At 47.4% G+C, this 15803-nt stretch overlaps 1 protein-coding gene across 1 annotated transcript in view; it reads right to left on the reverse strand.

Moving 5' to 3' along the window:
- Window positions 1–781: 781 nt before the first annotated feature.
- The window catches only part of LOC138799738 (pneumococcal serine-rich repeat protein-like), a 39211-nt gene continuing 24189 nt past the window's right edge, over window positions 782–15803 (reverse strand). Inside the window, exons 14-19 of the mRNA XM_069981297.1 lie at window positions 13223–13284; window positions 12682–12845; window positions 9484–12081; window positions 9228–9349; window positions 8353–8431; window positions 782–1362 (exon numbers count right to left, since the gene is read on the reverse strand). Coding sequence (XP_069837398.1) covers window positions 8372–8431; window positions 9228–9349; window positions 9484–12081; window positions 12682–12845; window positions 13223–13284 — 3006 coding nt within the window. The 3' untranslated portion in view covers window positions 782–1362; window positions 8353–8371. The remainder of the gene's footprint in view (window positions 1363–8352; window positions 8432–9227; window positions 9350–9483; window positions 12082–12681; window positions 12846–13222; window positions 13285–15803) is intronic.

Raw genomic sequence — 15803 nt, forward strand, 5'->3', positions numbered from 1 at the left:
ATCCTCCATTAGTCTTGTGTAGTTGTGTTAGGATAATTATAGCTTGTAGACAGGATTTCTCTAAAGCCTTAGAAACATCTGCTTGGAACCCTGAAATTGACTGTGTGCTTCCATCTTGGAGTGGTGGTGTTTAACTATGTTTTCCAAGTAAATAAAACCATGGAGGAAATTTATCATTGTGCGCCCGGACATACATCAGGGAAAAGACACATACTGTATTTTTGCACAAACCACCCAGTTTATGCAAAAATCTGTGCTGTTTCCCTGACGTATGCCTCGCTCGCCTGATAGGTGGGCAGGGGGGTGCGGCTATGCGGGGGAGGCGTGGCAGGAATGCACTTCTTAGTAAATCCTGCTAGATGCATGGGGACGGGGCTTTATTTAATACAGGTAAACCAGTCTAGATAATTTACCCCCCATGAGTTTTACTATTTTTAAATTAACCTTGTCTCTGGTTACTTACTCAGCATCAAACTCATCCCAATGTACACCAGTCATGAGACATTCACACAGTGAGTTCCCAAGGGACTACTACCACCATCATCCATAAGTGCAATCCCCTTTATCAAGCAGAGAGGAAGGTCTGGTAAGAAACACTGCACTTCCCATGACCACTGTGAACTTTACTGTAATCAGGACTACAACCCTCATCATTCATCATATTGCCTACCAGTATTGAATAATGCTATTTGTTGAAATGACAGTGACCATTTGGGAGTGTGTAGGTGTATATGGATATTTAGCCAATGGTTTAGTATCTAATAACCGGAATATGCAACTCTTCAGATCTGCAGAGTCATGGATTGCCACATCTTTATTTATAAGGGCAAAAATGATATTTATCAAAATGAGAAAAAAATATTTACATTTATTCATTTATTTACAAATATTAAGATTGAAGTTATATCCTAAAAAAAGTAAAATTTAATAAATAGACATATAGGAATCATAAATTATCAGCCCAGGAGTGTGCTGGGTAGTGTGTGCTACAGATGGGCATAACACTGTATGCTGAATATAAGCAATGGCCTGTGTGCCACACCAACAACATACGTGACCTCTGTCTCCTCCTGGACAACAGTACAAACCCAGATTATGCAGCGCTGGTGTCCAATCTGTATTTCTTTATCTGTTGCAAAATTGCAAACCCCAGCCTCCTGCTGCCAGGTCATGCTGCAGTTTTGGAGATGGCCGCTCTTCGTTGTTGCATTGCTGCTTTGTATGTTTTCAGATATATCAGGATCACAGTATTAAAAGTAGATCTTTGGCGCCTGCTCCCATGTACCTTTAGGAATGACGGACTTTCTCATTGTGCATTGTTCTGTGTTGTTTCTTGTTCATCAAAGGCTCCACATACACCAACTGCATAGGAGAAAATAGTGAGTGAATACAATGTGTGGTGATCTAAGCATACCTATGCATCACAAATGCCCTAAAGTAGGGGGGGCGGAGCAAGCCACCAATGTGAGCAGACGCACATGTGGTGAGCTCCGTCCACACAGCCGACAATACAGCCTGTAATTCGCCTTGCCTGCCAAATCTTTATATGGGGAAGACGTCCAAGGCACCCCTGCAACAACCCGATCCTGCTGCTCACCCGAAATTGGGTCGCCGGACCCTGGACTGGTACCTGCTCCCGGGCCCTGCTGTATCTCGGCGCTCCCCGCCACACCTCAGGAGACCGCGCCGCTGCCTGGACCGGGACCATTGCCGTTCCACTGGATCCCGGCCGCCAGCACTCAGATCGGGCTCCCCGGACGCAGGCGACCCCCCCTCGTGGATCCCAGCGGGCGACGGGTTAGGGGCGGTGGGGGAGAGCGCTGAGGAGACGACGAGCGGTGAGGAACGGGCGCCATCTTGTCCCAGCTCTCCTGCAGACCCCGGCCTTCTGGAGGGAGAAGCACCACCTAGGGGGAACCCCCAGCAGACCTACAACCTGCGGACACTCACCTCCCGCCCTGGAGTGCTGGGCCCGACCGGCTTCACCCCGCTGCCTCGGCCCGTCTCTGACCTGGAGCCGGCAACAGTGAGTACTGAGGGGACCACGTGCGAGGAAGGCCCGGCGCCATCTTGCGCCAGCAGCGGAGCAGCGCTATCCCCCCTAACAGACAACCTGCAGCCACTCTTCAGACCGGCTGCGTGTCCCATAGCTCACGCAGCCCCCCCTGACTGCTCGGCCTTTCCCCTTGGGACATTACCCACCATTCGGGACCCCGATCCCCACTCACACCGTCTACTTGACCCTCCTGAGGTTCAGCAGGGATCCCAGGACTTATTTGGGGACACTCAGCTAGCTCCAACGCCTGCAACGAACTATCCGGGGCCGGTTGCATACACTACTGCTGCTATGTCTGCAGCTCCCAAGCCCCCCAGGGGGGATAAAACCAAACCGCAGAAAGCCTTGCAGACGCCCCATAAGCAGAAACACAAGGGGACCCAAAATAGTGCTGCGGCACTACTCCCTGACCAGTGGTCGCAGCAGGGGGACTCTGACTCCGATTCCTCTCACCCGGATCCTCAGTCTAAGCACGATATGCAACGGCTACTATCCCAACTACCTACTAAAAGTGACTTTGAGGCTCTCGTTACTAAAGTACAAAATGCATGCAGGGTGGAAATTTCTGAGCTGCGGAAGGACATGCAACATATTACTTCCAGGGTGGAGACTTTAGAAAACGAACAAGATCACTCCCGATCCTATACGGCCCAGCTACGGGACACCGTTGCTATCCAAGCCACAGCCTTGAACGACATGCAGCGTCATTTAGAAGACCTTGATAATCGAGGTAGACGCAACAACATTCGTGTGAGGGGCCTCCCTGAGGCCACGCAGGCTGAAGATTTACATGAGACACTAGAAGCTATTTTTAATAGTATCCTGGGGGAACGTCCGAGTCATAAAATCAAGTTGGACAGAGCTCATCGGGCTTTGAGGCCGAGGGCTGCTGCGGGCTCTCCGAGAGATGTTATTTGCTGTGTCCATGATTACACCTTGAAAGAGCGCATTATGCAGAAATCTCGCCAGCTCAAGGACTTTGACTTCGATGGCGCCCCTGTCCAGCTTTATCCTGACTTATCCTGGCTCACCCTACAAAAAAGACGCTGCTTACGCCCCCTCCTGGCGATCCTCCGCGACCATCAAGCCACCTACCGCTGGAGCTTTCCCTTTGCCTTGGTAGCGCGTAGAGACGGCAGATCTGCCACCCTCAAAGACCTCAGCGACCTTGAAGCTTTCTGCGCCTCTCTGGAAATCCCGACGCCTAAACTTGTGGACTGGACTCTCGCTACCCCTCCACACCCCCCTCCGACAGTGTGGCAGGCTGTATCACAGAAGCGGCGCAGATCTCCACCTCACACCCCCTCTCCCCCTGCCGGTGGCCCACATGGTCACCCCCCATGAACTGTGCTGTGATATCCTTTATGTCTTTTGGCAGGCAATCTACTGTTCATATTTTTTCTCTCAATAGGCTGTACTCTAACATAATCCTAAGCTACATAGCTGTGTGGACGAGATCCACAATGTCATTGACACTATATTTCTCTTAAGTTTGATCCTTGTTGGCTCCTCCCTTACCCCCATGGGGCTTTCCTCTTGGTTACCTCCACCCGCCTCTGGTGTGGAGTGTTGCCCCCACCCGTGCATACTTGGCGCGGGTTTTTGGTCTAGTGCCATTGCTTTGATTTTAGTTCCTTTGTTACTTCCCTTGTGGTGTCTTTGTTCCCCTCCCTCCCTTTTGTTTCTTACCTTTCTCTTACAGGTGCATCTCGAGACATGGTTCCCTCATATATTACAGATCTTGGTCATCCCATGCGGGCTGAGTTCCGTCATACCACCTATGTCATCAGCTGTAGTTGGTAAGTGGGGTCACATAGCTTCCGTCACTCTCCATCCCTTCCCATGGCTAGGCTAGTCTCCTTAAATGTCAGGGGGTTAAACTCCAATGCTAAGAGGCGGCTACTCCTACAGGAATTGAACACGCTTCACGCAGATATAGCATTTATTCAAGAGACCCATTTTGATTCCTCAGCCAACTTCAATTTTGCTAGACATCAGTACCCAATAGTGTATTCTGCTTCCAAGGGCTGCAAACAAGCTGGAGTAGCGATACTCCTCTCACGCAATTGTCCTCTCCAGGTGACTGCTGCTTTCTCTGACCCAGGGGGTAGGTTTGTCATTATAGAAGGTACCCTACAGGGCAAACCGATAACACTATGTAATCTTTATGCCCCCAATAGACTTCAAATTTCTTTCCTCAGGAGGGTGCTCAAACGCCTAGCTAACTCCCCCCCAGCACCATTGGTCGTGGGTGGGGACTTTAATTTGCTCTTCTCAGAGAGAGCAGATAGGCACTCAGTACTGGGGTACCCCCCGTCTCTTGACCAATGCCGACTCTCTACGGAGTTTCGGAAACTAATACGCCTACATGGCTTGTATGACCTATGGCGCATTGAGCACCCTACTGAGGCAACTTATTCATTCTTCTCTCATCCTCGTAACACACATACAAGGATAGACTATTTCTTTGGGAATGTCCCTATAGTCAGGTTACTCAAGGGGTCGGACATAGGCCCGATCTCATGGTCAGATCATGGCCCGGTGACTATCACACTGGCCTCCCTTCTCTCCCCCACGCGTCAGTGCCACTGGCGCTTGAATGAATCTTTACTGAAACACCAAATCCCTAGAGATTCTATCAAGAACTGCCTCACTTCTTACTTTTCTGAGAATGAGGGAACAGTGACCTCTCAAGCTGTATTGTGGGAGGCACATAAGGCTGTGATCCGTGGCCACTGCATAGCTCTTGGTGCTAAATACAAAAAAGATAGACAGGCCCAAATGGTCGCTGCTAGAAAACGGATTAAAGACCTGGAAGCAGCTCTGGTAGCCCGCCCTGCGGTGAGTACCCTGCGTAGATTGATAGCGGCACGAGCCCTCCTCCGAGACTTGGCCATGCACAAGGTAGAGCGTTTGCTCCTCTATTCGAGGCAAAGGTTCTACGAAAAAGGGAACAAAGCCCACACACTCCTGGCTCGCATGCTCACTGAACGCACGGCTGCTCAATCTCCGCAGGCCCTCAAAGACCGCATGGGCACGCTCCGCTTCCACCCCTCGGAGATTGCTTCCATTTTTACTGACTATTTTTCCAAACTATACTCCCTCCCATCCTCTCTACCCCTAGATCCGGAAGCCAGGACCCAAAAGATCGGAGAATTCTTAGCTCAATGCAGTTTACCCAAACTCCCGGTGGAGGCCCTAGTAGATCTTAACTCCCCCATCACCTCTGAGGAGCTGGAGGAGGTCCTAAAGGCCCTTCCCTCTGGCAAATCCCCGGGCCCGGATGGATTCACCTACCTGTACTATAAGGTATACTCTACAGAGCTGATCCCACGCTTAGTTCCCCTTTTCAACTCCTTCCTAGAAGGCTCTCCCATACCATCCACCATGCTTCATTCCCTTATTACTCTACTCCCTAAGCCTGGCAAAGACCCACAAGAATGTGCTAGTTATCGGCCCATAGCATTGCTAAACGCTGATCTCAAGCTATTCACCAAAATTTTGGCCAACCGCCTTGGTTACTGGCTACCTTCCTTGATTGATGCTGACCAGGTGGGCTTTGTATCTGGGCGACAGGGAGGAGATAATACGCGACGGGCAGTGGACATAGTGGACGCTGTCAATCTACAATCGGACCAGGCCCTACTGCTCAGCCTTGACGCTGAAAAGGCGTTTGATCGCCTAGGCTGGCCTTTTCTTTTTGAAACCCTGCAGTGTTTTGGTTTCTCGGGATCTTTCCTAACGGCTATCCGCAGCCTCTACTCTAGGCCAACTGCGTCTATTAAGTCTCCCCACCATCAATCAGAAACGTTCCCCTTGTCTAATGGCACCCGCCAGGGCTGCCCGCTATCCCCGCTGCTTTTTGTTCTATGTATAGAACCCCTGGCGGCGGCTATTAGAAGTAATGGAGATATTGCAGGGGTGAATATCCGGGGGAAAGAGTTCAAAATTATGCTCTTTGCAGACGACGTCTTGCTCACACTGACTAATCTGCATATTACCCTTCCAGTTTTGCAGGATTTGTTAAAAGCATTCGGACTAGTATCTGGATATAAAGTAAACACGTCCAAGACCGAGGCCATGCCTTTAAATATACCGGACCCGGTTTTTCAACGCCTATGCTCGAACTTCCAGTATAAGTGGTCCCCCACCTCTATACGGTACCTGGGAGTCAACTTAGCACCATCTTATAACTTACTGTATTCAGCTAATTACCCTGCGTTGTTTAAAGATGTTCGGTTGCTGCTAACTAAATGGAAAAAGCACTATATCTCCCTCCTGGGTAGAGTCGCAGCGGTCAAGATGACCATTCTCCCCAAAGTATTATATTATTTCGAAACTCTCCCGACCAAAGTCCCTATGCGCGAGCTTAAATCCCTTCAGACTGCACTGTTTAAGTTCATCTGGAATGATAAGCGGCACAGAATACCTAAATCAGTTATGATGTCTAGCAAATTGCAGGGAGGCCTGGCTGTCCCCAATCTAATACATTATTATTGGGCGGCCCATCTAAGGCCCGTTGTCTCCTGGTCCAGATACCATGCATATAATAAGTGGACAGAGATTGAAAAAAGATGGCTAGCGCCTATGCATCCAAACTCTTTGTTGTGGCACCAGACCCAACCCTCCCCTCTCCCCGCCGGCCGCCTCCTGGGCCCCATAGGGTTTACCAAGTCTATCTGGTCTATTTGCACATCTAAATTCAAGTTGGTATCACCTGCCTCCCCATTAATTTCATTCCTGCTTCATCCATCCTTCCCCCCGGGACTGGAATCCGGAGTGGTCCGAACCTGGGGGAAAAATAAACTCTTCCAGTTTGCTGACGTAGTGGACCCCGTTGCTCGCACGCTGTTGCCCTTTGAAAAATTAGCTGAAAAGTATAACCTGCCCTCCTCAGAGCGATACACTTACCTGCAGCTCCAGCATTACATGAGGACATGCTTAGGAACCGCTGCAGTGTCCAGGCCGACGGTGTTTGAGCAACGGGTTCATGCCGGCCCCTCGGCCAAGGGTCTAATCTCGGACATCTATAAAATCTTAGGATCCCCTAAGGAGGATACTCCAGTCCGCCACAAATATATGGATAGATGGGAGGCGGCCCTGGGACGGGAAATCTCCCCGGAATGTTGGTCAATTATCTGGGATAGGGCAGCCACCTCCTCTATCTGTGTCACCTACAAAGAGACCCAATATAAACTGATGACAATGTGGTATCACACGCCAGAGCTCTTGCATAAACTGAATGGGAGTATTCCTTCCACGTGTTGGAGATGCCTGCGAGCAGTGGGCTCCATTTATCACATTTTCTGGACCTGCCCAGTGGTCAAAGACTACTGGACGACTTTTTGCAATAATCTTTCTTCTATGTTCCCTCACCCTATCCCTCGGGATCCACTGACCTGTTTGCTGAACCTCACCCCCAAAACCCTGGGTAAAAAACCCACCAAGCTTTTGCTAAATCTGTTGATGGCGGCTAAGACTCTGATAGCCCGGCACTGGAAACAGCAAACTCTCCCTCCTTTTGTAGATTTAGTAGCGAGAATTCAGGAAATACGTTCTTTAGAATATCTCACGGCTTCATTAAATGAGAGATTGGACCCCTTTGAGCAAGTCTGGGCTCCGTGGGATGCGTACTTCTCTGCACAAGGCTTCACATGTTAAGAGATCACCTGTATATTGTTCTCCCCTGGTACTCCTTCCTTCCCCCTCTCCTATTGTGTCTCTCCCCAGTCGTGTCTGATAGTCTGTCAAGTTTGTATAACAGTCTGCAACCCTAATGAGACATTTGTGATAACTCTGTGACAACTCTGTTAACTCTATGGGTAAACTGTTCTGGCTAGACGTTATACACTATAATAATACTTGCATGATTTCTGCTGTTTAGGTTTACCTAGTTCTGTACTATCTGTTTTCCTGATTTACCCTGTGAAATCGTTTTTCTAAAAATGTGTGTTTTAAATACAAAACTAATAAAAATACAATTTAAAAAAAAAAAAAAAAAATGCCCTAAAGTAGAGGGGCTTATGTAACTATGCCCCAAAATGTGGGGTTTTTGTGACACATTGAAATGTCATTGGGAGGTATGGCATAAGTGCACAACAACCTGACTTTATCTCGATGCAGACACAGGGCCGTTCCCAAGCTTTTTGCCGCCTGAGGCAAACCTGGGCTACAGCCGCCCCCTGCAAGGGCGCAGAATCTGCCGCCTGAGGCAGAATACTCATTACGCCTCATGGCAGAAGCGGCCCTGTACAGACATATAACCAGAAGTCAATAGGATAGAGAATTTTTCTTACCATTGCACATCCCAAAACTTTAGGCCGCGATTATCCCACTTGTAGGCAGGTTAGCAGCAGAAACAAAGAATCTGGAACCCTGAAAATGAGACAAGACATATCACACAATGACAGAAGAGGAAGCCTTGAAAACAAGTCAAGAGTTATAGCTACAGCCATCCTGGACCCTGTGCACTCTGCATTTCTAGTCCTTGGAGGAAGAAACCCGTGGAATGCAGACAATTATCTCTCCTGTACTCCCCATACACGAGGCATAGACAAACACTCCTGTGTTCTCTATAGGAAGGGTTAAACCGCAGCCAGATAGCTCTGGTAGCAGCTTATCTTACTGAGAACAAATGGGATCAGGCAGCGAAATTCCTTAATTTCTTGGTAGAGCCTGTGAAGACTCCCATACACTTTAGACAGGCGACTGAACCTACCACCAGTGGCGGGTATGGCCAACACCGGTATAATGTGTATCAAGACTTTACTTCTGTGGTCCATACAGTAAACAGCTATGTATAAAATATTATTGGTTACTCGTGTCTAAGGGGCTGGAACAAGACATGCTAACTCGCTTCCTTATCCTGTCTGTGACCAGGCCTGAATTAGGGTTTCTTCTCTGTAGTCTCTAGTGACCATTTAGTGCTTGAGGAACCACTAAATGGTCACATAAAGCCAGGGAAGTGGCTGATTGGGTCTGGCCACAAGAGTGGGAAGGAGGTGAGTATTTTTAACAGCCACCACACCAGTTAAACAAACAAAAAAAAAATTGAATAAACCAGATTTTTTGTGACCTTCGGAATGAATATGATGTGAATGGAGAGATAAACCACCACCAGATAAGTTGCTATTACTATTAATATGCATAAGAGCCCTATGTATGTTCATACCAAAATAAAGCATATGGGTATAAGAACGACCGCCACGATGACCAGAACAATCAGGGCAATGCCAAAGGCAGGGATGGAGGATGATGGAGCAGCTGCTGCAGCCACTGCCCCTGCAGTATTTTCTATGAAAAAAACAAGATGAGGGAGAATTATTATAGTATTTATATTTAGAACAATTTGTGTCTTACATATCAAAAAAGACAAAAAATCTATAGAAAAATGTAGCTCTGCCTTGCTGTGTTATTGGTCTTCATACCTTGTAGTGGAGCAACACTTTGACTTGTAAGTGATGCAGTCCCTGTTCTTGTTGTTGCAGACACTGTGGTTGTAGTTCCAGGTCCTGATGTAGTTACTGTAGACCCTGTCCCTGTAGATACAGTAGGCCCTGTCCCTGTAGTTACTGTAGACCCTGTCCCTGTAGATACAGTAGGCCCTGTCCCTGTAGTTACTGTAGACCCTGTCCCTGTAGACACAGTAGGCCCTGTCCCTGTAGTTACTGTAGACCCTGTCCCTGTAGACACAGTAGGCCCTGTCCCTGTAGTTACTGTAGACTCTGCTCCTGTAGTTACAGAAGGCCCTGTCCCTGTAGTTGTAGACCCTGCTGTAGTTATTGTAGACCCTGTCCCTGTAGTTACAGTAGGCCCTGTCCCTGTAGACACAGTAGGCCCTGTCCCTGTAGTTACAGTAGACCCTGTAGTTACAGTAGGCCCTGTCCCTGAAGTTACTGTAGATTCTGTTCCTGTAGATACAGTAGCCCCTGTCCCGGTAGATACAGTAGGCCCTGTCCCTGTAGATACAGTAGGCCCTGTCCCTGTAGATACTGTAGATCCTGTTCCGATAGATACAGTAGGCCCTGTTCCTGTAGTTCCTGTAGACCCTGTCCCAACAGTTGCTGTAGGCCCTGTAGTTACAGTAGGCCCTGTCCCTGTAGTAACTGTAGACGCTGTTCCTGTAGTAACTGTAGACCCTGTTCCTGTAGATACAGTAGGCCCTGTCCCAATAGTTGCTGTAGACCCTGTTCCTGTAGATACAGTAGGCCCTGTCCCTCGAGTTACTGTAGACCCTGTTCCTGTAGTTACAGTATGCCCTGTCCCTGTTGAATCAGTAGGGCCTATCCCTGTAGTAACTGTAGACCCTGTTCCTGTAGTAACTGTAGACCCTGTTCCTGTAGATACAGTAGGCCCTGTCCCGGTAGTTACTGTAGACCCTGTTCCTGTAGTTACTGTAGACCCTGTTCCTGTAGCTACAGTAGGCCCTGTCTCTGTAATTACTACAGACCCTGTTTCTGTAAATACAGTAGGTCCTGTCCCTGTAGTTACTGTAGACACGGTTCCTGTAGCTACTGTAGGACCTGTCCCTATAGTTGCTGTAGACCCTGTCCCTGTAGATACAGTAGGCCCTGTCCCTGTAGTTACTGTAGACCCTGTCCCTGAAATTACTGAAGATCCTGTTCCTTTAGATAAAGTAGGACCTGTCCCTGTAGTTACTGTAGGCCCTGTCCCTGTAGTTACTGTTGGCCCTGTCCCTGTAGTTACTGTAGACCCTGTTCCTGTAGATACAGTAGGCCCTGTCTCGGTAGTTGCTGTAGACCCTCTACCTGTAGTTACTGTAGGTCCTGTCCCTGTAGTTGCTGTAGACCCTGTTCCTGTAGTTACTGTAGACCCTGTTCCTGTAGATACACTAGGCCCTGTCCCTGTAGTTACTGTAGACCCTGTTCCTGTAGTTACTGTAGGCCCTGTTCCTGTAGTTGCTGTAGACCTTGTTCCTGTAGATGCTGTAGACCCTATTCCTGTAGTTACTGTAGGCTCTGTCCCTGTAGTTGCTGTAGACCCTGCTCCTGTAGATGCTGTAGACCCTGTCCCGGTAGTTGCTGTAGACCCTGTTCCTGTAGTTACTGTAGGCCCTGTCCCTGTAGTTGCTGTAGACCCTGTTCCTGTAGTTACTGTAGACCCTGTTCCTGTAGTTACTGTAGGCCCTGTCCCGGTAGTTGCTGTAGACCCTATTCCTGTAGATGCTGTAGACCCTGTCCCTGTAGTTGCTGTAGACCCTGTTCCTGTAGATGCTGTAGACCCTGTTCCTGTAGTTACTGTAGGCCCTGTCCCTGCAGTTACAGTAGACCCTGTTCCTGCAGATGCTGTAGACCCTGTAGCGGTAGTTGCTGTAGACCCTGTTCCTGTAGATGCTGTAGACCATGTCCCTGTAGTTGCTGTAGACCCTGTTCCTGTAGATGCTGTAGACCCTGTACCTGTAGACCCTGTTCCTGTAGTTACTGTAGGCCCTGTCCCTGCAGTTACAGTAGACCCTGTTCCTGTAGATGCTGTAGACCCTGTCCTGGTAGTTGCTGTAGACCCTGTTCCTGTAGATGCTGTAGACCCTGTCTCTGTAGATGCTGTAGACCCTGTCCCAGTAGTTGCTGTAGACCCTGTCCCTGTAGTTACAGTAGGCCCTTTCCCAGTAGTTGCTGTAGACCCTGTCCCTGTAGTTACTGTAGTCCCTGTTCCTGTAGTTACTGTAGGCCCTGTCCCTGTAGTTGCTGTAGACCCTGCCCCTGTAGATGCTGTAGACCCTGCCCCTGTAGATGCTGTAGACCCTGTCCCGGGAGTTGCTGTAGACCCTGTTCCTGTAGATGCTGTTGACCCTGTCCCGGTAGTTGCTGTAGACCCTGTTCCTGTAGATGCTGTTGAGCCTGTCCCAGTAGTTGCTGTAGACCCTGTTCCTGTAGTTGCAGGCCCTGCTGTAGTTACTGTGGTCCCTGTTTCTGTAGTTGCAGACACTGTAGTTGAAGCTGTAGTGGTTGTTGGTAATGGAGTGGTAGTTTGCACTGTGGTTGGAGCCATGGTGGTTATTCCTTCAGCTACATAAATTGGAAAATAAACATTAATAAGCTTCAATTATTGTTTAATACCATTTATTATCTGTTGACTCATCCACACTAATACCACCATGAATCACATCCTGGACTTTTAACACTTGTACCCAATGAAATTTACAGTCAGCCAGGTGGCATGATAAGCATAGTGCTGATCAAACGGAGCGCTTTGCTTTGTTGAGATCAGCAGGGGCATGTGAAACTACGACAAAATCAGTGTCCATTTATTGTATCTAAAACTGTGCTGTTTTCACTTGAAACCCACCTCCCATTCTTTACAATAGGAGGAAAACTCACCTGGAGTGATGCTCTCTGCTGAGGTTCTGCCTTCTGCCTCTAAGCAGTGCTGTTTAGGCCCAAAAACATGTATAATCTATACTCAATAGGGTTTTTGTGCACGGATCGGTGGAAAAAAGCACCAGTATTTTCTCTATGGTGGCTCCCCAAAATGAAGAGAACTGCAAGCGGCAGGAATGCAGAGAGATGAATGATGATGGTCTGCGGGGTCTGGTTAGGGGTCTGTTTTACTTTAGGGGTCTATAGTTCCCTGAAATTTAATACAAAATAATCTAAGTGTAGACTCACCTCTAGACTGAATACTGAAAGGATCAAGCAATAAACCATCAACTGCGTCCCGTGAGTCGGCACTTCTCACACGCTTATAGAATTCATCAACCAGTGTTCTGGAGTCGGTGGCATTGGTACCTTCTGGGTAGACTAGATCCATGGAGGACACTACAGAACCGTTCCTGCAGGAACCAATAGTCAGGTCAGAAGTGTGGAGTATCCAGAGTATTGAGTATTAAAGTAGATAGGCAGGTTTATAGGATGAGGAAACCCTCCTCTATGTCAGTCACCACCGTGAGCAGACATCACAGGAACCTTAACCCTCCCATGATAAACCAGCCATATTCCCATGAATATTCTTATTTCTCAGTATTTATAGTGTTTTACTAGTTACATCAGCAGTTTCTACTACAGAGCTGCATTCTCCTGTAATTTAGGATAGTAAGTTATACTCACAGTCAGCCATGTTGGTGGCTATGTCTGGAGAGTTATGTCTGGTCACCTGCTTATTCACCTGTATACAAGTATATACTGACACTTCTCGGTCTCTGTCACTTACTTGAATGTAAAGTTCTGTATATCCTCTAGTGAAGGAAATGGTTCCCGTAGAAATGGCAGCAGCTGCAGGAAGAGATCAGAAGAGACAAGGATCAGAGCCCCAATATGTGATGGTAGGAACACCCCCATCATCCTGGGTTATAGCCTCCTGTCTGATCAGGTCTATCTCCACCCATAGAACATACTGGGATGGCAGGTGAAGGAGGAGGAATTAATATAAATTAAAAGAGAACTCTGGCCATATGTAAACATTTAGGGTTGGTGTACAACATAAAAAATAGTAATGGAGCACACAGCTCTGGATATCTGGATCCAGCTCTCAGCCCCTCCGTGCTATCGTGCTATATGCTGGAACATGTGGTACAACAATTACAGCTAAATGATGAAGTCTGTTTCTTTATAAAGTAAGGTGTATGATGAGGTTCTGCAGTAGCTGTAGTGTATAATAAGGTTCTGCAGCGACTGAGGTGTATAATGAGGTTCTGCAGCATCTGTGTTATTTAACTGGGTTCTGCAGCAGATGAGGTGTATTATAAGGTTCTGCAGCAGCAAAGGTGTATGATTGGGTTCTGCAGCAGATGAGGTGTGTATTATGAAGTTCTGCAGCAGATGAGGTGTATATTATAAAGTTCTGCAGCAGATGAATTGTGTATTATGAGGTTCAGTAGCAGCTGAGGTGTCTGATTGGGTTCTAAAGCAGCTGAGGTGTATATTTTGAGGTTCTGAAACAGCTAAGTTGTATTATTGGGTTCTAGAGCTAAGGTGTATGATGAGGTTCTGCAGCAGCTGAGGTGTATTATGATGTTTTATGTGTATCACCATGTCTGTGTAGCACTGCTTACCTACATAATACACCACAGCTGCTGCAGAACCTCATAATACACCACAGCTGCTGGAGAACCTCATAATACACCTCAGCTGCCGCAGAACCTCATATTACACTGCATCAGCTGCCGCAGAACCTAATATTACACTGCATCAGCTGCAGAACCTTATAATAAACCACAGCTGCTGCAGAACCTTATAATACACCACAGCTGCTGCAGAACCTCATTTTAATTTTTGCCTCAGGCAGCAGAAAAGCTAGAATGGATGTAGATATATAATGTACATACGTGTATATATCTTTTTTGTGTGACTGTATGTAATATATACAGTGTGTGTTGTGTGTGTATATGATGTATATGTGTTATTTTAATGGGGTCATATCTTCATAGTAAGCCCGGATATTTTGTCAGTCTGTTAGTTTACCCAGCGATGACGTCGGCACTCTGGAAATTACAGGTGTGAATAGAGAAGATTTGTTTGTGTGAGCCATGACTACTTCATCACCGCGGACCCCCCACATGACTACATACGGGTAATTTACATATGATGTAGGACATTTTCAAAGTTGTTTTTTCGGGGGCTGTGAGGGAAGATGATAGCGGTCAATTATATGTTTGGAAACCATGTGGGGACTTTATAACAATGTATGTATAGCTAAACAGCTATTTTTCCAGTTATTGGTTCCCTTTAAGAATTGGGATATACAGTGTTACCTTGGTTTAAGAGAGACTTGGATTGAGAGCTTTTTGCAAGAAGAACTCACAGTTTTTCAAAATTGTAACCTGGTTTAAGAGCATTGCTTTGGTTTAAGAGCTCCCTGGACTGGGTGGGAGGGGGAATGTGGAGGGGGGGGGAGGGGGAGGGGCATGGTCTGCATAGCTGGGACTGCAGCACTGTACTCTGACCCAGGAAGTCTCCCTCACTTTCCAAATAATGCCAGATCCACTTCAGGCTGGGCTGGGCTTACATCAGGGGACAGGACTGTGAAGGTAATCTATTCATAGCTGTAACCCCCTTCTCCTCTGACAGAGAGTACTGAATTCATGTGCTCACATCTGTTCTGCTAATTCTTTCTTGCTCCCTGCAGTCTCTGTCAGCCCTTGTGATTCTCATCCTCTCTATTCCTGCTATAATGTGCCTACACTTACACTCAGCCATACACACTGCTGCTAAAATCTGCCTGCACTCACACTCAGCTATTAACACTGCTGTATAGAAAAGTTTCTGTCACTGTCCTTCTGCATAGCTCTGTGGTTCTCACTTCCTGATTGATCCATGCTGAACACACACCCCTCCCCAATTGCTGTCATGTGACCACACAGACCTCTGGCAGCAGCCCTGCTTCTCTATTTTAGCCTGTTGTACTACACTACTGCATTATGGGGATCTGCAGTTCCATCCTGTATCTACAAACTGCTGCTGTGTTATGAGGGTTATGCAGTTACTATACATTATACTACATACGCTGATTGCTATACTGTACAGTAACTTATAATATCACATATTCGACTATTTCTAAATATTTGTTTCATTTGTTTTACATGTCATTCAGAATATAAAATCATTTTTGGGGTGTGGAACCAATTACCTGCATTTCTATGATTTCCTATGGTTTTAGAGTGGTTTGGATTACAAGCGCGGTCCCGGAACCAATTATGCTTGTAATCTAAGGCACCACTGTGTATATATTGCCAGCACAGGGCCATTGAACGTACATGAAAGAATGACTTATTCCTATGTTTACACTCTGTAAA

Source organism: Dendropsophus ebraccatus, chromosome 8, assembly GCF_027789765.1.
Source record: "Dendropsophus ebraccatus isolate aDenEbr1 chromosome 8, aDenEbr1.pat, whole genome shotgun sequence".
In the NCBI taxonomy this organism is placed as follows: domain Eukaryota; kingdom Metazoa; phylum Chordata; class Amphibia; order Anura; family Hylidae; genus Dendropsophus; species Dendropsophus ebraccatus.